General features: G+C 40.0%; 1 protein-coding gene across 1 annotated transcript; it reads right to left on the reverse strand.

Moving 5' to 3' along the window:
• Nucleotides 1-3,976: 3,976 nt before the first annotated feature.
• Nucleotides 3,977-20,156, reverse strand: LOC127644523 (protein ABHD8-like). Its single transcript, XM_052127718.1, has 5 exons — nt 19,790-20,156; nt 11,728-12,492; nt 11,336-11,506; nt 8,823-9,039; nt 3,977-5,626 (listed from the first exon to the last, which is right to left on the reverse strand). The coding sequence occupies exons 2-5, from the start codon at nt 12,477-12,479 to the stop codon at nt 5,372-5,374; spliced, it is 1,395 nt and encodes a 464-aa protein (XP_051983678.1). The 5' UTR covers nt 12,480-12,492; nt 19,790-20,156; the 3' UTR covers nt 3,977-5,371.
• Nucleotides 20,157-21,786: the final 1,630 nt, after the last annotated feature.

Here is a 21,786-nt window from a genome sequence, read left to right on the forward strand (position 1 = left end):
TAGGCCACCATGAAGGATAAAGGTCGAGAGAGATAGTTTACGGACATGTCCGTCATGTGTGTGTGTTTATGTTGTCTTTTAAGTTTATCATTAAACCATTATTTATATCGTCAAGCCGGTTCTCGCCGCCTCCTTTCCATGGATCCCGCTACAACGTTTTATACTTTTATTAAGATATCGTCAATACTTCTGGAGTTATAGGCACTCCAACTTTGGAAAAACAACACAAAGGGCTTTTTCCCATTTTTGGACTCACCCCATTGGCATATAATGCAACAAGAGGTGTTGAAGTCAACTCATTTTATTAATAGACATAACTATCTCTGTGTACCAATACATTCATGACCCTGCCACCTTTCTAAGGTTATTTTTCACCTGTAGTTTAGCTCCAAAAGGCGAAAATGGGCCCATCTATAAAATAATGGATTATTTGTTTGTCTTGACACAAGTAACCCCATGTGTTTGGGTGGTAAATCACACTGCTGCTTTATTAATGTTACTTCATTCCTCTAAATGATTTTGGCTCTGTGTGGGGTCACTACTTTTATATGCAACGTTGAAGCAAATGTTCACGAAGCAAAACCTTTTAAAACAAATACTTTCTATACCAGTGCATTTAACTACATTCACAGTAACACAGGGTCTCATATGTTCACTAAAGCTCTCCACACACTGTTGTCAAGCAGAAGCAGAGGACGTTTTAGTATCATTATCACCCTCTTGTGCTTGTCCTGTAAGATTACAACTGTTGCTTCACCATGACAGAAGTTTATCTGAAAGATTGTTATGAATTGCACATTAGAAGAATGCACGATATGTACAGATGCAAATGTTTCAGGCTTAATCTAATAATAACAATACAGTCTTTATATATACAGTATATCTTATATTTTTAAATATGTACATACAGTCTCTATATATACAGTATATGTCTTATATAGTATCTTAAATCAGCTCTTACACACACAGTATGAAAAAATGCACAGAGAAAGAGTTATTATAATAAAGATTTATTTCCATCAGTTTTATATATATATATATATATATATATATATATATATATATATATATATATATATATATACCCCCATTTTATTTGCACATATTTTCAGGCAGTGCATGATATAGTACTTTCTCCTAGATATATGCAATACACAATATTTGACACAAATTGAACCACAATGTTCACAAAGGGGTACTGACATTAGTACACAACCAGTACCGCTTCTTCAGTCTTTAGAACTGCCTATTTCCCCCAAAACGAGAAGCTCAGTCCACTTCAGAAACTCATTCATTTTCACAGTCCAAAAATATTCCTTCATTTGACTCATTTTCACTCTTGATCCATGAATGGATCCTTTGGCAGTTTATAACAGTTTTGGCCAGTATTGTTCATTATTGTGTTACATTGTATTTCAAAATTCTCCAAAACCAACAAATATCCCAGCCAGTACAATTTCTACCATCCGTTAGCAGGGAAAAGTTTAGCATCTTTGCGTATTACCCTGTTGAATTAATGTGTACAGTTTGTCATGTCATTCATTCTTCTGCAATGTCAGATAATGAAATTGTCAGTGCTAGCCATGTGTACTTATTGGACAGCGCTGTCCACCAATTAAACGCGGAGAGAAGCCATTTGCACCGCTGGATGCTTCCTTTTGATTAAAGCCGGATTTGACAGAACTGAAAAGTGGAAACAAATACACCGCTAATATTGACAAGAGCCAAATACACTACTTTGATACACTAATGTGTTTAAGCCACAGCACATGCATAGGCAAAATTGCAAGTCAAAAGATTGTTTTCTTATCCACAAGAGTGGTTGCAATAAACTTGACATTAGGTCACAAGTCAGTATACATTTGCTTATATGTTACTGAATGCATTGATATATTGATAAATTAAAATCAGCATATCAGCCAAAAGCATGAAAACGTCTGTATGAAAAATAGATAGTTTATATAAATGAATTGTGTTGTATGATGTTTATAATAATGTATTCTGTGTGTAATATAAAGCAATTAGGGCTGTCGATTTAACACGTTAATTAAGTGCAATTAATTTGACTAAAAATAACGTGTTAAACAAAATTTACGCAATTAATCGCAATGCCCCCGGACCGTAATAAGGAAGATTCCTGAGAAATGCAAGCTTGTAGTAACACCTGTTTACTCCAGAGGGCAGTAAGTGAAATTTCAGCTGTGTGAGCAACACACAGTTTATACAGTGAAGAAAACACTTCAGCAGAACAACACAAACATGTGTTACATTCTTGCGTTCAAAACACTTGATGGAGCGCAAATCCGAACTAAGAGATCTCAAGATGTGTTCTAAGTATTAAACTATATTTAACTTGACAAAGTGACCGGAACATTTTATGTTTATGACTCAACACACCCGAGACGCTACACAAGCATGTCTGACGCAGCTGTACATTGACGGTCCATAAACAAGCCCTCATAATAAATCTCCAACTGATTGACAAATTCACTTGTGTAATGGATTGATGAACTGTGTGTCAATGATTGAGTTATGATCAATAATATGGTAATAATCAATACATTGTATTCTAAAGCTGCTTTTTGTAACATCTTATCAATGATTAACTCTTCTACTACAGGAATGTAAAGCATTTTATTAAAGTGTAATGTCTCAGCAAACAGTGATCTGTTGACAAAGGTAAGAGGTCTATCGGCCAATAGGGTTTTTTTTTAACAATCGTATCGGTCAAATAATTTTAAATCGGTGCATCCCTACTATACGCATGTGGCAGGGCGGAGGGCGGGGGCGGGTCGTGATCCTACACACCCGGTCCCGTATTAGGCTAATTATGCCTCCGTGAGGGTTAAATGTCGACTGCAGAGGATCGTGGCGGAGAGAGAGATCGTTTACGGACATGTCCGTCATGTGTGTGTTTATGCTGTCTTATAAGTTAATCATTAAACTATTATTTATATTGAAAAGCCGGTTTCCCCTCGTGGTCGCGGCTGGGCTCCTCGTCCCCCGGCAGATGGCCGCGGCTGCTCCGTTGGGGTGGATGGTAGTGGCGAGAACTCTACTACGGCGTATCCCTCCTCCTTCCCGGGCTTCGGCACCAGTGTAACGTGATCAATGGAAAGGAGGAGGCGAGAACCGGCTTGACGATAAATAATAGTTTAATGATTAACTTAAAAGACAACATAAACACACACATGACGGACATGTCCGTAAACGATCTCTCTCTTTCCCGCAGGATCCTCTGCAGTCGACATTTAACCCTCACGGAGGCATAATTAGCCTAATACGGGACCTAGTGTGTAGGATCATGACCCGGCCCCACCCTCCGCCCTGCCACAATGCAATTTTAGAGTAAAAAAGGCCTTGTAAATGTAACTTTTAGAAACAAGCAAAAATCTTGTTTACAGTAATGCACTTACAATGCAAGTCTATGGGGCAACGCACTGCACTAGTATAAATGTTTGAAATCCAGTTTCTAATCTTGTCTATTGTAATGTTTATCCAATATTTCAATTATTGTATCGTGCAAGTAAAGCCGGTAAACTTAGTCATATTCCCACAATACGTGCAGGGACACCAGAAAGGGACTATTTACGTGCAAACGGCGGTAATGCATAACCAGAGTTCAAATAACACATTTGTGTATGGGGAAATTAATAATAGTGTTTTAACAAAAACACAAACTGCACAGATTTGCTTCTACACACTCAGGTACACTTGCCCCATAGACATACTTACTATAAACATATTTTTGGTTTGTTCTTACATAAATTCCATTAAATATAATTAATATGTTAGACAAACTCACTCAAGAGATGATGGTGGAATTCAGGTAAACACTGGCGTCTTGTTTTAATCACTTCATACAAACTTATTGACCAGTAAACTCTCCGTTCTTTTACGGGGACGTTTGACCGTTGTACCACTCAAACGTGAGGAGACTACAGATAATGCACGTGTGTAATTATCTGCAAACGATCTGGGGTTAGACGGACCAGACCTCCTCTTAATCCATTTTGCTTTTGAACGCCTGTTGTCATGGTGACCAAGCCACGCTTTATTCTTTGCATAGACAGACAGACTGTCCATTGAGCTTAATTGCACATACACAATCACACTCTCAAAAATGTGTTTTGATCAATCTGGTGGTTAGATTTTAATAATATCAATAATTGTAATAAATTCAGATTTTCTTTGTGTGCAATCCAGTACTCAACATTTGCAGATCTATTGATACCATAAGAGGATTTAACGTATAGGCTTGGTAGCTTATGTCCTGTTTTTTTCACAGTACTGTATCATATCATGTCCATCGACGTTATTATAGCTCTCTCTTTTGCTCTCTCCCATTCTGCATTTGCTCTAATGCCCGACTTCCTGGTTGCTAGGAGATGGAAGACTGTGCCTAATGGCATGCAGTTTCCCTAACAGAATTCGATACTTTATATGTCTGTTAACAAGCACAGTCCATCTTTATCGGCAAGTGCTGGAGGAGGGAAGACATGTTAAAAATGTGGCGATGTAATACTAGTTTTTGCATTGAATTATTCAGAGCATATAACAGCGCCTGGCGATGATGTGAACACAGATTCTTGACAAGTCAACGTGAAATCAAAATGGACCTTATTTTCATTCTTAATCCATGTTCCCGGTCTTATTGTGAACGATTCATCAGTGCACGTTATTCCAAATAAAAGTTTTGTCTTCGTAAGCTCCGCCTCTGAAACAACTTTCCTTTGCGGATGATGTCATCAAGCACTAATTTTTCAACGCTTCACATTCAACCACCTGGCTGCTTTTCTTGTAAATAATGGCCACTATTCAAAATCCCATCATTGACGATGAATAAAATCAATCAAGTCCCGCTCTACATTTGCGATTATCTTGTTTCAATTGGAAATGCATCAAATTAAGGAAGTAAAATGGGTTGTGAACATTGTTTCATGTGGACTTTAAACACGCTCTCTTGACTTTTTTTTTTTTAACTTTGGCAATTGCCATCTTATCCCGTAGTTCGGTCCCATCTGGACACCAACGCTTGGACACACTCGATTTCATCCTCCTGAACAAACATCCAGTCGCTTTTGTTTAGACAGCACAAGGAGGAAAGATATTGTCCAAAGGTTGCAGAGAGAAACAAAGGCATTGTGATATCATAAACCACCTTTATTGGTTTAAAATCAACAGCTTTTTCCCCTTTGCTAGCTTTCTCAAAGAGAGTCTCAACCCTTGAAACATTCTCACCCTCTTTGTAAAACCCGTTCGGGCCTTCTGACCAAAAATCAGCTCGTTGCCAAGGCGACAGTTTCACCATTCGCAGCACCAGCCATTGACAGCCTTCTGATTGGTTTACCCCAAAAACATCACTCATAGGTTACTTGTTGAGAAGCTTGTTGACCTTTGGCGTTGACCTTATGCTGCTGCCGTTGGCGACACTGAGCTTCTGGACGGGCATGGTGTTGTCAGTCGTCGTCTGCTCAGATGTTACCTTAGCAACCGTGTCCTTTTTTGAAGTGTCGGGCTCCCAGAGGAAAAACTCGTGGAGGAGCGTGTTGACGGTCTCGGGGCATTCCATCATGACCATGTGACTGCCTTCCTCGATCACTTTCAGGAACGCAAACAGGAGGATCTGGAAATAATGACATTTTACAATAAATATATCATCAATAAGATGGAAAATTAAAATGATGGAAAATGTAACTATTGATTTAAAGTTGTTGATGATAAGTATAGAAACTGACTGTTGCACACTATTGACATACAGCACAGATCATTGTGTCACTTGTTGCAGCTAGTCTATGTAAAGGAGATAAATCGTGAATTTTCCTCCCAGTAAAATAAAGTTTTGGTGGCATTAGTCGGGGAATATTCCACAAATGTGTCGACACATTTTAAAAACTTTTAAAATTATGTAAAATTTTCCATTGCAATAAAATTAATTTGAAGACATGCAGGTTGTGGCTGTTTAACTAAGCCATTAATTATGTTGAAGTTTCTAATAAAGTAAAAAAAAACTAATAATAATAAAGCGGTAAAAACGTTTTTTGTTTAATTTACTCGCCAAAGCCAATTTTTCATTATGACACAAAATAATTTTTCGCTCCAAAATTAAAATTCTGTAATCATTTACTCATCCTAATGTTGTTCCAAACCCAGAAATGTGACTTACTTTCTTGTGTGCATTACAAAAGAATCCAGAATGTTAAAGACTGACAGCTAGGAATGCTTTGAAATTTCAGCCAGCAAAAACGTTCGGCCAAAAATGACAAAATGCTATTTTTGGTTTTTGTCTGAAAGTGAAAAAGGGCAGAAAATCTTAGCTGAAATTTTAAACTGAAACCTTGACTTTAAAATCCAGAGAAAAAGCATGGTTTATGTTGCACATTAACGAAGAGAAGTGATTGCTCTCTTGGTCATTAGCACATTTTAAAAAGAGTTTTCCAGTGCTCTGGTATTATGTGTTATTGTGTGTCATGGTTGTTACTGTCAAGCTCCAATATCACATTAAAGAAGTATAAAAGCACCATTAAAGTAGCCCATATGATTCGTACATTATCTTCAACATCTCTGGAAGCCATACAGTAGCTTTGTGAATCATGAAGGATGCACTAAATAAGTAAATATACAGTCTGCATGTGCAGCACGCTTCGGTGAATGAGCGCTGCTCTGTTGTTGACACACACACACAAACACAGCATCCGCGGCTCGTGATGCGCTCATGATGATGCGCTGCTTCCTTGAGTGTTCCGTCAAAATAAAAGCCAGAGGGTTTTAAAGTTAAATTATGACAGAAATTGTATTATTAGATAATATAACTAAATTATTATTATTATTATTATTATTATTTAATTACTAACAATGATAACAATAATAATCTATTAAATTGCACGCTGTTTTTGTGTGTGTCTCTTTAAATGCAAATGATTGTATTTGCATTTAAAGAGACACACATAGCTCTGGATGAATACAATCAGAGACTATTAAAGTATAACTTTAAATAGGGAGGGGGGGGGCTTATATTGCTTATATAGTCGATTAAACATTGTATTGAGTGGTAAATGGTAGCAATAACATCGTGATGTCTAGCAGCAGGTCAATAGGAGTGAATAAATAAATAAGAGTGTGGCGAGCGTCATCTGCATCATTTGTGTACCGCAACGGCTTTCAGGTCCTTGAATAACGTATAACTTGTGAGCAGTAGTGGTTCTAGCTTGTTTGGCGCCCTGGGCAAAACACGTTTCAACATGCCCCCAAAGTTGTTGATGGGGGGTCCCGCAAGATGCCGCTCTGGGCATCTGCCCATGTCGCCAATGCCTAAATCCGCCACTGCATGTGAGTAAGGGTTGCCGGTGGACTTTCTGGTGCCCTCCTAGGGTAAGATAGTTAATTTATTAATTTCAATCTTTTGATTATTCATATCTTAATTTTTTTTTATTTTTTATTAACAGATCCGGCGAACAACCCATCACTAGGGACAATGGTAACTTTAGCATTAGCATTAGCTGTGGAATCAGCTAACAAGCACATTCGGAAAGGCGATTTGCTGACATTCACAAAATATAAAGTGCGATACTTCAGGATATAAAGCTGGAACACGAAAAGTTGGTCCTGATCCATGCTTGAGAATCAAATTTTTTTGGAAATCCTGCTTTAAATTGACACTCATTCACAAAGCAGTCCGGCGTAAACAAACACACATTTCTGTCCACTGCGTCTTCAGTCTAATCTGAATTTTCTCTGTGCCTGTAAACAATTAGAGTCTAACTGCATCATGTATTCAAGAGCATAATCAGCATGCTGTTTGGTACAGTACCAGTCTTTCATTCAGAGCACATCTGTGGACATGAGTCATCAACAGCCCGTTACAGCACAGAGATGCGCTTGTGTGCAGCAGGAGTGCCGTAAGAGTGCTGTTGAGTTATGAATGAGACAACATCCCTTTCAGTCCATTACACGCACTTTAAAAGACCGATTTGAGTCGGACTAAAACAATAATTTGTTTGGTCCCTCTTTATATATTAGGTGTCTTTAACGACTATGAACAAACATTAAAACACATACATAAATAAATGTATTGTGTAACCTCATGTTCTTCTGCAAAGTTCTCACATGATACACATTTGCTGCTAAGAGGTTGAGGTACGGGTAGGTTTAGGAGTAGCAGTTGGGGTAAAGTTAAGGGTTAGGGGTTAGAGTTTAGGGTAAAAGTTGGGGTAGGTTAAGGTTAGGCACTCTCCTCTAGATATGCGTGGGGGTAGTGTTAAGGATTAGGGGCCAGGCTGGACTGGTATTCTGGCTCTTTGGGGCTGATCAGGTGCTGAATGGCCATCGGGAGAACCGAGCAGGCCGGTGGTTCGGCTGCGAAACGTGCCGAATGTGCAGCGAAAATATGAGCCGTCGCGTTATGCAGAATGGACCACAAAACGCCGCCATGATATGAAGAAAAGGACAGCGAAATCCCACCAGATATGAAATCCAGTTGGGCCAGTTGCCATGTAAAATCCTGAGCCGATTTCTCTTCCCAGTCCAGCCCTGATTAGGGGTAAGGTTTAGGGTTAGAGTTAGGTTTAGGGTTAGGTTAAGGTTACGCTAGCCTAATATAAAGTGGCTTTTTTAACCCTAAACTCCTAAGGAAAGGAGGCTGCAGAACTTCCGAACTGGAACGATAAAATATCGTTTTTGCTTAGAATGAACCGAAATGAAAAACATTTTGTTTTGTTAAACGCATTATCCAAAAATTTTATTTAATCTTTATATTGTAACACAAGTATTGACCACAGTGGCTGTAGGTTAATTCGGTGTGTATTGATTTGGTGTGCGCTAACCTCTGCCATTCGCTGATCTTCGTCGATGGGCACAAACTTGTCGTACATGCCGTGCACCAGCAGTATGGGTACAGTGAGCTCTGCGTGATAAACTTCATCACCCTCCGGCCAGTACTGCCCGCTCATCATCGCTCGCAACACGAACGGAGACACGTTGAACGCGTTTCCCTCCTTCAGCAGCTGCTTCTCTTTAGCACCCTGTCGCGCAAAACCAGCTCTGTGAGGAACACGAAGGGAAATTAGAAAAAAGAGAAAGTTAGGATTAAGAATGAAACGGAATGTGAGAGACAAAGAGAGACAAAAATGAAGACAAAAATTACATTTCTTTAAATTGACTCAAACGGTTTCAACAATGCTAACGTTTTTTCCCCCACCAATTTCAAGTATCATACACACAATAAAGTTGTAAACAATTACTTCCAAAAATGTCTAGACGTCAGCTAAAAATCTAGATTTTGGCATTTGTATCAAGAAAATGTGCGTAGTGTTTACCTGTGCAAAATTTGCCACTGTGGTTTTGTTGGTATTGTGGCTGGTTGTTAGTGCATTGCTATAAAGTTTCTAGAGTATTCTGAATTGCTGTTGGGCATTCCCCTGTTCAGGGGTGTAGATTTCAGGGGGGATGGAGGAACATATACGTAAGTACTTCACACTGCAACCCCCTCAATATTCAAGCCAAATCTACACCCTTGCGGCTATGACTGTGTTTTTGGCAGCTTCTTAATGATCTATGTCAAAAGAGACAACACTGAAGTCTGTATGGTACTTTTTGAGCCATCTTATGGGGCTTTTCCACTGCACGGTACAACTCGACTCGTCTCTGCTCGCTTTTTGGGGGTTTTCCACTGTGGATAGTACCTGGTACCTGATACTTTTTTTTTTAGTTCCAGCGAGCCGAGCCATTACTAAATGTGACATCAACCCTGCAGATCACTGATTGGTCAGAGAGAATCGTCACTACCAGCGTCACTGGATTTGCGACACGCGACATCAACCCGCTAGTTTTAAAGTTAGCTACAGTGATAACAGTATCATTTGTTCACGCGACTATCGAATTGCAAAAAGAAATGGCTGTGCGCAAAACCACGCCGTGGTCATTAAACGAGGTGCAGACGGTCCACTCGTTAGCGATGAGCGAAATGACGTGAAACGAAAAAGTCTTTCAGGAAGTGTCTCAGCTTTTGTCCCAACACGGCTACCACCGGACCTACCAACAGTGTAGGGAAAAGTTAAAAAAACCTTAAAAGTGACTACAGAACCATCAAGGAAATAGAAGTGGTTTGACCAAATGGACACTATCTAGACCGGTGAGCAATGGGAGGGAGCAGGGCTGGACTGGTAATCTGGCATACCGGGCATTTTCCCGGTGGGCTGACGCACTTTGGGGCCAATCAGGGGAGGACTGGCCATCGGCAGAACCGAGGGGTCCGGATGGGTCATCTGCGAAACAGGCTGAATGGGCCGCGATAAGCTAATATGAGCCGTCGCATTATGCAGAACGGACCACAAAACGGCGCCGCTATATGCAGAAAAGAACAGCAAACCCAACCCGCCAGTTTGGGCCAGTTTCTCTGTAAAATCCCAGGCCGATTTCTCTTCCCAGTCCTACCCTGGGAGGGAGAATGCCCTGGACTCAGCCACAGCCTGAGTCCACAATGGAGGATGGTACGTTAACTCTATAATCTGCTTGAAAGCTTCATTTTATTTGACACCACAACGAGCTAGTAGCTAACAGCTAGCGGTCGTGTTATTGTTTATGGTCAGTAATGTTTGTGTCCCGTTTAAGATGATGTCACGGCAGTAGATGCGGCGCAACTATGACGATCAGCCTATAATCCCACCCACGTTGAGGCGGCACTAAACAGCAGCGGAAAAGCAAGCTCAGAAAAGTAAAGCGAGTAGAGTCGAACCGTAACATGCAGTGGAAAAGTGCCATTGGTTCCAGAAGTCCCATAAAATAAAGTACTTCATAATAGTCCTAAACCGTGAACCAAATCAACCAGCTCAGAGGCGAATCACAACATTACAAACTTTTATTTAAAGTAAAACAGTATTTAAAAATCGGAACAATAGATTAAGGTACTTAAAGACTTCAATGAACTACAATACCATCATTGCGAATGAGTTAATCATATAAAAAACAATGGAAATAAAGAAAACTTGATTTAAAGTTATTAGTTTACAATCAATATATTTAATTGTATTGCAAAATATTCATATTCAGTATATATAAATATACAGTATAAGTGGTTTGAGAGTTTCATAGCTCTTTTGGCACGCTTTGTTGGCTACGATTTTCTGATGGGTGTATCTTTCAAGATCATGGGTAGTGTAGTTGTTCACCAGGAATTCTGTATAAATAATGCAGAATGATGGCTTTAACAGAAGTATATACCATAGATTATCATCAATAAACAATTTCCCAAATATCACACTATCCTCTATACAAAACCTCAGTTGACTGCACAATCAAATAAATATGAAAAGGATAAAGCTTATGGATTGTGTCTTACTTGAGGAAGCTCCAGGCCAGGCATGGAGACAGACAGTGTAGAACGCAGGAGGGTAGCTGGAAGATGGAGCACAGACTGGGTTCCAGTGCCGTGGGGCCTCCTCCGTTTATCATCACCACTTTATGCACCTGTTCCGGATACTCGTGTGCCAGGAACGTGCAGAACGACACCCTTCAGATAAACAAGAATGCGATTACTCCAGAAGACTTAATAATAACTCTTAAAATCTATAAACGGTTTCAGTGAGTTATACACAACAAGTCAAGAGTTTGGACTCACTTGACTGTAATGGTTTCTTGTAATCAGAGAGATTTTGGATCTTATTTTGGGCTTATTCTTAAGTGCTTTAAATTTGTTTTGAAAACAAATAAAATATCTTGAGAAATGCCTACCCGTAGGAATGACCAATAAGGATGTTCCGTTTTCTTGCATATCTCTTAAATATGGCACGCAGGTCCTCTGCTAAGGCGTAGAAAGTGTACGCCGCCGCTATCTGAGGGGCGATACTGGCGCCGTGCCCTGCCAAATCTGGGGCGATGACCTCATAACCCAACCGTGAGAAGAAATCAAGCTGACTGCCCCAGATGTCAAGCGAACCGCCAACGCCGTGGATGAAAAACAGTGCCACATCTGAGTGTGTCCCCTTACAACTGCTGATGCAGCACTCTGTATCGATCATCACGGTACGCTTCGGTTTCCGTCGCCGCCGCCTGGGCAGAGGGGCAGGTTTCTGCTGATCTGAACTGGGAAGAGGCGGAGCAGGTTTGGGATCGGGCGACAATGGCGCAGCGGTGTAGTCGGACAGCTCCACCTCGACCATGCTGCACGGTTCCACGTCGCCATTCTGGCACTGCAGTATCTCAGAGTGGAGAACGTCACCCAGGTTTTCGATTACGAGTTGCCCGTTTCGGTACACCGTGATCTTGCGTTTGCAGTGGACTGTGTTGCCCAGTTCTGGTTGCGATTCGGTAGTCGCGGGGCGTTCTTGGAGGATGTGCCGCACGCGTAGCACCCGACCCGGCTTCACCTCCACAAACTCAAATCCATTAGCCGGTTTGCCATCAGACGACTCAACCGGCAGAACGACACTGGAGGTCTTTCCCATCAAACAGCAGAAGATGCTCTCGGCAATGCTGGTCAACATAGTCCTTGTTTACCTGATAACACACAATTGCAATTTCAATGTTAAAATACTTCACATTATTAAAATGCATTGTGAAAGCTGTTGCAAAAGAATAGCATAATATACTGAAGTCTTAAGCAAGAAACAAACTTGCAACACTAGTACGCGAACACAGACCCGAGCGCTTGACCAACCCATCGCCAAAGCTTGGTCTGGTTGAACATGCTTGAAGGTATATTTTGGGTTCAAAACTATTTAAGCTCGATCGACAGCATTTGTGGCTTGAGGTTGAGTACCACAAAACATTTTTTCGACCTGTCCCTCCTTTTTCTCTAAAAAAAGCAAAAAAGGAGGTTGCATTTGGGCACTTACAATAGATGTGAATGGGGCCAATTTTTGGAGGGTTTAAAGGCAGAAATGTGAAGCTTATAATTTGATAAAATGTATTAAATGTATGTATGTATTAAACTCTGTAAAAAAAGAAATGTCCTTGCTGTGAGATGTCACCCAAATCTTCCACAAAGGCAATTGCAAGTTCACTGACATTTCTGGGGGGAATGGTCCTAGCCCTCTCCCTCCGATTCAAGATGTCCCAGACATGCTCAATGGGATTGAGATCCGGGCTCTTCGCTGGCTGTGGCAGAACACTGACTTTCCTGCCTTGCAGGAAATCATGGACAGAACGAGCTGTATGGCAGGTGGCATTGTCAGGCTGGAGGGTCATGTCAGGATGAGCCTGCTGGAAGGGTACCACATGAGGGAGGAGGATGTCTTCCCTGTCTGCAGTGACAACAAGCTCAGTCCAATGACATTTGTACTGTGACAAACCCCCCCCAGACCATGATGATCCCTCCACCTCCAAATCGATCCCGCTCCAAAGTACAGGCCTCGGTGTAACAGCTCATTCTTTCGACAATAAACACGAGTCCGACCATCACAACTGGCGAGACAAAACTGTGACTCGCCATCCTGTACCTGTCCCGCAGGTGTGATATTCGGATGTACCGATCCTGTGCAGGTGTTTTTACACGTGTTCTGCCACTGTCTCCCTGTAGCGCTGTCTTAGGCATCTCACAGTATGGACGTTGCATTTTTAATAGGAACTTAAACAAAAAGACACAAAAACATAATCACACACATGGCAGCTGCATGTGGCGCTCTCTCTCTTGAACTGCCGCATTTCGCTGCACTTATCCCTCTACTCGGTGCCCGATTGGGGGCCGGGCATGCATATCCACGGCCCCACCCCCTTCCTTGTCAAAATTTGTTTTAATTTTTACATGTCAAAAATGTACTCATTCGTGTCTAGTTATATTTCTCTTAAGAAAAGTGCAGCTTCTGATAACATAAAGATCCTTTTAGAGCGTGATATTATATGGAAGTATTTAGGAAAAATACAACAATGTACTCACACACACTTGTCCGTGCAAAATATTGCAAGCATATGCAAGTGTAAAATGGTGTGAGAGTGTGCTGTGCACATTGCATGGGTCTCGGCGGTGGTATCCTGAAGGAGATGCAATTATTCACATCGTGACCTAGACAAAGATCTAAAAAACCCTGGGCTCTTCCAGCGTGTTTCCCTTGGGTACTAATGGTGAAAGCTGCCCATATCACATGACTGCACTTATACCTGCATGGAAATCTATGTAGCTGTCTCTTAGTCTTGAAAGGTCTTCTGCCAAGCATCCTGGCGTCTTCTGTGTCTGTTAGTTTAAATATAGCCATGCCAAGGGCTCGGGGATGTTCAAAACAGAGACCAGTATGTCTGTCTGTCTGTCTAAATGTCTGTCTATCTATCTTTCTAACTGTCTGTCTGTCAATCTATCTAACTATCTGTCTGTCTGTCTATTTGTCTGTCTGTCTGTCTTTCTAACTGTCTGTCTGTCTATCGTTCAGTCTGTCTGTCTGTCTTTCTAACTGTCTGTCTGCCCATCTGTCTTTCTTTCTAACTGTCTGTCTGTCTATCTATTGTTCAGTCTGTCTGTCTATCCTTCTAACTGTCTGTCTTTCTAACTATCTGTCTGTCTACCTTTCTAACCTTCTTTCTGTCTATCTAACTGTCTGTCTATCTATCATTCAGTCTGTCTGTCAGTCAGTCTGTCTATATCTATCTGTCTGTCTATCTATATATCTGTCTGTCTGTCTATCTTTATAACTGTCTGTCTATCATTCAGTCTGTCTGTCTACATCAATCTTTCTGTCCATCTAGACTGTCTGTCTGCCCATCTAGACTGTCTGTCTGCCTCTCTGTCTATCTGTCTATCTACAGTATTTTTATGTCTGTCTCTCTTTCTAACTGTCTGTCTGCTCAACTGTCATCTTTCAAACTGTCCATCTTTCTAACAATCTGTCTGACTGTCTATCTTTATATCTGTCTGTCTATCATTCAGTCTGTCTGTCTACATCAATCTTTGTCATTCTAGACTGTCTGTCTGTCCATCTAGACTGTCTGTCTGTCTATCTACAGTATTTGTCTGTCTTTTTCTTTCTTTCTAACTGTCTGTCTGTCTATCATTCAGCCTGACTATCTGTCTTTCTAACCATCTGTCTGCTCATCTGTCAGTATTTCTTTCTAACAATCTGTCTGTCTTTCTTTCTAACAATCTTTATATCTGTCTGTCTATCATTCAGTCTGTCTGTCTACATCAATATTTCTGTCCATCTAGACTGTCTGTATGCCTCTCTGTCTGTCTGTCTGTTTATCCTATCTGTTTACCTGTCTGTCAGTCCGTCCGTCCACACCAGCAACAATTTACATTTCTTATACTTTTGTACTTGGCAGAATTGTTCAACTCTGTAAAGTGTCCATCTCCTCTGAAATGTTTTCTGTCTTCAGACAGCAGCGGTCTCTCACTGTGAGAGGAAGAGACACGCAGAACACAGATGCGACAGCTCTTGAGCTTCCTGTACTGCAGCCAGAGAGACCAGCATACAACAGCAACAACATCAGTCATCATGAAGACCATCTCTCTTTCTATGTCTATCTCTTTCTCTCATTTTCATTCCTTCACCTTGAGGTGCCATACATTATTCAGACTTAATGAGAGAAGGTTTTTAGTGGTGATGTAATGTTAATAATCAAATGAAGAGGTTGTGGCAACCATATTGGTCCAGTCTTAAATGTCTAGTCTTACTGCCTTGTGCTTGTAGATATCAGACACTTCTTATATCAATGTTATTTCTGTACCATTAGTGTCACCAAGAGGTCCCGCCCCAACTCACGCCATTGGCTGAGCCAATGTTGCTGTATGTCTGTCTGAGCATTGAGAGCAATGTTTTAAAAGTGCCACAGAACCACATTGTCTATACTTTTATGGGAAATCAACCTAATACTGGTTTACTTGTAATTCTCTTTATATTTAGCTGGGATAGGATAACACAATTCAACTTTGAGGACCTTTCCGGAAATGTAAAGACCTTCCCGGATCCTCAAGGAATTGCTCACGTGCCGACTTTAACTCGTACCCCGGTCCTTTGCATCGCAAGCTAATGTGCAATTTGATTGTGCCCGAACAAGCTTGTAAATGTAGTTATTGGTTATGTAATTCAAACATTAAAATGTTTCGCCTCACAAGTCATGCGCTATAGTAAACAAGTACAGAAAAATATGTCGTAAGATAGTATTTTGTGAGGAACAGGGCAAAAAGTAAGTGTTTATGAACTCGTTTATAATCTGCCATTTTACTCGTGACCTGTGTGATTGTTGTTGTAGTGCCTCTAAAGTGTTTGTTTCGTAGTGGCAGACAGACAGACAGAGACAGATAGATAGTGGCAGACAGACAGCGACAGATAGATAGTGACAGACAGACAGACAGCGACAGATACGTACATTGAGCCACGTAAAAATCCTTTTGCAAGGATGTAGGTACAGTATAATATACGTGATTCTGTGAGACAAGGTTGCAAAATGTTTTATTTAACAACAGAAATGGTTAATTATCCATTGAAAAGGCTGTCGTCAATGGTGCCAACATGAGGGTGAGAAGGTAATGATGACTGTATTTACATTTTTGGGTGAACTATCTCTTTAAGGCTGCTGGAAAAAGAGTTCAGTATCCAGGAGGACTTTTAAAATGTATCAGTGATTGGTTTACAGGTGGGGAAGGGGAACATCAATCCAGCCAATTAGCTAAATGATTTTGTTGCATCAAATGCTTTATACTGCTGATCCACAGGGAAACTTATTAACAGTAAATTTGCACTGAGAGAGAGAGAGAGAGAGAGAGAGAGAGAGAGAGAGAGAGAGAGAGAGAGAGAGAGAGATGGACCGAATGAAAGAGATATGCAACAATCTAAAATGACAATTTCTCAACCACATTTCAACTGTTTAACTATCTATCTCTGTCTGTCTATCTGTCACTATCTATCTGTCACTGTCTGTCTGTCTGCCACTATCTGTCTGTCTGTCTGCCACTATCTATCTGTCACTGTCTGTCTGCCACTATCAATCTGTCTCTGTCTGTCTGTCTGCCACTATCTATCTGTCTCTGTCTATCTGTCACTATCTATCTATCTATCTGTCACTGTCTGTCTGTCTGCCACTATCTATCTCTGTCTGTCTGTCTGCCACTATCTATCTGTCGCTGTCTGTCTGCCACTATCTATCTATCTATCTATCTATCTATCTATCTATCTATCTATCTATCTCTATCTATCTATCGCTGTCTGTCTGTATGTCACTATCTATCTGTCGCTGTCTGTCTGTCTGCCACTATCTGTCTGTCTGTCTGCCACTATCTATCTGTCGCTGTCTGTCTGTCTGCCACTATCTATCTGTCGCTGTCTGTCTGTCTGCCACTATCTATCTGTCACTGTCTGTCTGTCTGTCTGCCACTATCTGTCTGTCTGTCTGCCACTATCTGTCTGTCACTGTCTGTCTGTCTGCCACTATCTATCTGTCTCTGTCTGTCTATCTGTCACTATCTATCTATCTATCTATCTGTCACTGTCTGTCTGTCTGCCACTATCTAGCTCTGTCTGTCTGCCACTATCTATCTCTGTCTGTCTGTCTGTCACTATCTATCTGTCGCTGTCTGTCTGCCACTATCTATCTATCTATCTATCTATCTATCTATCTATCTATCTATCTATCTATCTATCTATCTATCGCTGTCTGTCTGTCTGTCTATCTATCTGTGCTGTCTGACTCTGTCTGCCACTATCTGTCTGTCTGTCTGTCTGTTGCTATCTGTCTGTCTGTCAATATCTGTCTGTCTGTCAATATCTATCTATGTCTGTCTGTCTGACTGTCTGTCCGTCACTATCTGTCTGTCTGTCAATATCTATCTATGTCTGTCTGTCTGACTGTCTGTCCGTCACTATCTGTCTGTTGCTATCTATATATCTGTCTGTCTATCTGTCACTATCTATCTATGCTGTCTGTCTGTCGCTATCTGTCACTATGTATCTATCTGTCTGTATGTCTATCTATCTGTCGCTATCTGTCTGCCTGTTGCTATATGTCTGTCTGTCGCTATCTGTCACTATGTATCTATCTGTCTGTATGTCTATCTATCTGTCTGTCGCTATCTGTCACTATGTATCTATCTGTCTGTATGTCTATCTATCTGTCTGTCGCTATCTGTCACTATGTATCTATCTGTCTGTATGTCTATCTATCTGTCGCTATCTGTCTGCCTGTTGCTATATGTCTGTCTGTCTATCTAACTCTGTCACAATCTGTCTGTTGCTATCTGTCTGTCTGTCACTATCTGTCTGTCTGTCAGTATCTATCTATGTCTGTCTGACTGTCTGTCCGTCGCTATCTGTCTATCTATCTGTCGCTATCTGTCTGTCTGTCTGTCTATCTATCTGTCTGTCGCTATCTGTCAGTATGTATCTATCTGTCTGTATGTCTATCTATCTGTCGCTATCTGTCTGCCTGTTGCTATATGTCTGTCTGTCTATCTAACTGTCGCAATCTGTCTGTTGCTATCTGTCTGTCTGTCACTATCTGTCTGTCTGTCAATATCTATCTATGTCTGTCAGACTGTCTGTCAGTCGCTATCTGTCTATCTATCTGTCACTATCTGTCTATCTATCTGTCTGTCGCTATCTCTATATCTGTCTGTCTATCTGTCACTATCTATCTATCTATGTGTCTGTCTGTCTGTCGCTATCTGTCTGTCTGTCCGTCTTTCTGTCTGTTGCTATCTGTCTGTCTGTCTATCTAACACTGTCACAATCTGTCTGTCTGTCACTATCTGTCTGTCCGTCACTATCTATCTATCTATGTCTGTCTCTCTGACTGTCTGTCCGTCGCTATCTATCTGTCTGTCTGTCTATCTGCCACTATCTATCTATGTGTCTGTCTGTCTGTCGCTGTCTGTCTATCTTTCTGTCTGCCTGTCTGTCTGTCATGATAGATATGATGAAACCATGAACAATAATTATAGTTTACTATGAAATAATCAGTTCATATTTACAGAAGTGAATTATATAAAAATGTAGAAAATTCATTATATAGAAAATAATAAAACATAAATACAAAAAAAAAACAATTTAAATGTACTAAGATAAATATGACATAATACTACTTTATTACTTTATCTAATAAATACAATTGTTATTTGAATTAGTCATTCATATTTCAGCACTTATGATTATTGTAATCAATAATTTCACAGCACTAGACTTTTCCTTAAAAATGTATAAACAATATGCCATATACCCTGATATCTTTAGATATTTCTGAATGACTCCATATTCTTTGATTTTGCCCTGGTCTTGCAATTTAATGCTGACACAATTTCTCTCCAATGAAAAACAAATCTAATCCTCATGCATGCACTGCCTCACATTCGTCGGGTGGGAGTGTGTTTTGGCGTCTCATCACTCGGGCTGCAATGCAGAATTGGAGTGTGTAGGCAGAGACTGCTGTACTGTACATTTCTATAGTAACCTACAACCAGAACACCGTGCAGTCCCTTTGAAGCCTCCATATGAATTAAAGCACGCTTAGAATGCAAATGATTTCATTTGTGCATATATATAAAATGTTATGTTTTAATAACTGATGCACTAAAGTGCACCAGTAACCCCCCAAATAATTATAAAAATAATAAAAAGGATTCAATAAATTGCAATCATAAATAAAACATTATTATTATTTGCCCCGTTGCATTCCATTGAGCAGACTGACACGGTTACATTAAGCGAGACATTGTAACAGTTCTAAACACATCAATTGCATTGATTGATTGATAGGTTGGTTGCTGCGCAATGCATGTAGCAGAGATACAAGTCAGCAAATCATACTGCAATTGTCAAGCATGCACCGTTACATTATGAAAGCGAATATTAAAATGATTTTTAAATATGATTCCTACCTGGATCAATGCCTAGAAGAGGAATCGGATTTGTAAGCGCGCGATATTACGATGCACCAATATTTGATGGACAGGTTATGATGTCGCAAAACAAACCGAATTCTGCATTTATAATATCTCTAATCTGTTGCATTAAGACTAAACATGTCATGTAAGAATTCTGCAGAACACAATAGAGATGTCTGGCATCGGTTTCGGCATTCTAGTTTTGATTTATGCTATTAAAATCGAATTAAACCGAACGCACGCGGATGCAGGTAAATAAAAGGCTGCATAGTAATATCACCGGTCCAGCGGCGCCTCCATGCATGATGTGTCCGCAGTCAGCATCCTCACGGTCGGGTAATTATTCACCCTAGTGCCCTTGTTTTCTCATGCAGTCGGGAAGCATGTCTTGGTTCTGCTTGACTGACAGGAGTTGTTACGAACTGCAGGGCTTTCATCACTGAGCAGTGACCAATACAGGGTCAGCGCGTGCTGTTGCTAAGCCCAGATGAGAGAGAGAAAGCAGAGAGCTGTATTTTTACCTCATACATGAGTCATGACACAAACACACTGTATATGGCATGCATAGAGGCATTATCCTTTAATAATGCTGCCTTATCCTATTATATTATATTATATTAACATTGTACTATTGTTGGTGGTATATGTATAGTATATTATATTTCATGAATTAAATTAGAAATTTTGTCTATTGTCTTCTGATCACCTAATATATATATATATATATATATATATATATATATATATATATATATATATATATATATATATATATATATATATATATATTTGGCTTTATGTATATAATAAAACATAAAAGTATGAGCTAAATATGAATAAACTGCTTTGATTAGAAAACCTTTTTTTTTTTTTATCTAAATCTATAACATATCTGGTTCATTTTACCCCAAGAAATTATATTTTGCGTAATGAAAATTAACTTTATTGTTATTATTGCATTTTGACATTATTTTAATTACAATTGAGCACGTTATTTTATTGCAGTAATCAAATAATCATCTGGTCCAGATATAATGTTTTATTATTATTATTACTGTTATATCACCATAAAGGCATGAAGTAAAATATTTGTATTTTTGCATGACGTTTTTGTTTGCATTATGTACATTACACGGCAGGGGTGGTTCTAGGATGTGATCTTGGAGAGCAAAAGGAGTCACTGATGCGTGAGATGCAGTGCTGTGGTCAAAGATGTCCGTCTAGTGCTTAGGGAAACAATTGAAAACGATTAAATGCCTTGTAGTGCTATATGTTTGGCAACATGTACACTCGGAGTGGTGGTGGTGTAGTGGGTTAAAGCACATAACTGGTAATCAGAAGGTCACTGGTTTGCTCCCCACAGCCACCACCATTGTGTCCTTGAGCAAGGCACTTAACTCCAGGTTGCTCCGGGGGGATTGACCCTGTAATAAGTGCACTGTAAATCACTTTGGATATAAGCATCTGCCAAATGCATAAATGTAAATGTAAATAAATGTAATTGTACATGAAGGTTGGTCTGCAATAAAATTGTGCAGTGAATTGCATCATATTCATTCTCACTCTATTGAAAACATACTTATAGACTGATTTAACCTGTTGATACGCAATTCCTCACGCGTTGGTGACGTCACTCTGCTTACATTTAATATATAATTTGCCGTCTATAAATGTAATCAATGTTAAGCATTGATACATCTTTTCAAAGGTCTAAGGGTTCAACATTGATATCCGATATCACGATAGCAATCCTCCAGAAACAGCAATTTATTTATTTGTGCAGGAGTACAAATGAACACATGCGATATCAAAACGGGACTTTTATTATGAAAACGCGATCGCCAGATGAATCCAGTTCAACACACTTGGGTCAGTCGTCCATGACAAGCGTTCATTAAAAACATCCAACAGCACTTTTTGTCCATAAAAGTGATGAAATCTGAGAAATATTGATATATTCTTCATTGTTTACATGAGATCTCACCTGAAAG

This window comes from Xyrauchen texanus, chromosome 6 (assembly GCF_025860055.1).
Source record: "Xyrauchen texanus isolate HMW12.3.18 chromosome 6, RBS_HiC_50CHRs, whole genome shotgun sequence".
Lineage (NCBI taxonomy): Eukaryota > Metazoa > Chordata > Actinopteri > Cypriniformes > Catostomidae > Xyrauchen > Xyrauchen texanus.

Excerpts from the sequence above, each read along its gene's own strand:
- LOC127644523 (XM_052127718.1), bottom strand. The coding sequence starts at position 12,479 with ATGTTGACCAGCATTGCCGAGAGCATCTTCTGCTGTTTGATGGGAAAG. Across the intron at positions 11,507-11,727 it reads CTTATTGGTCATTCCTACGG|GGTGTCGTTCTGCACGTTCC; the intron begins GTAGGCATTTCT and ends GTTTATCTGAAG. Across the intron at positions 5,627-8,822 it reads AAGATCAGCGAATGGCAGAG|ATCCTCCTGTTTGCGTTCCT; the intron begins GTTAGCGCACAC and ends CATTATTTCCAG.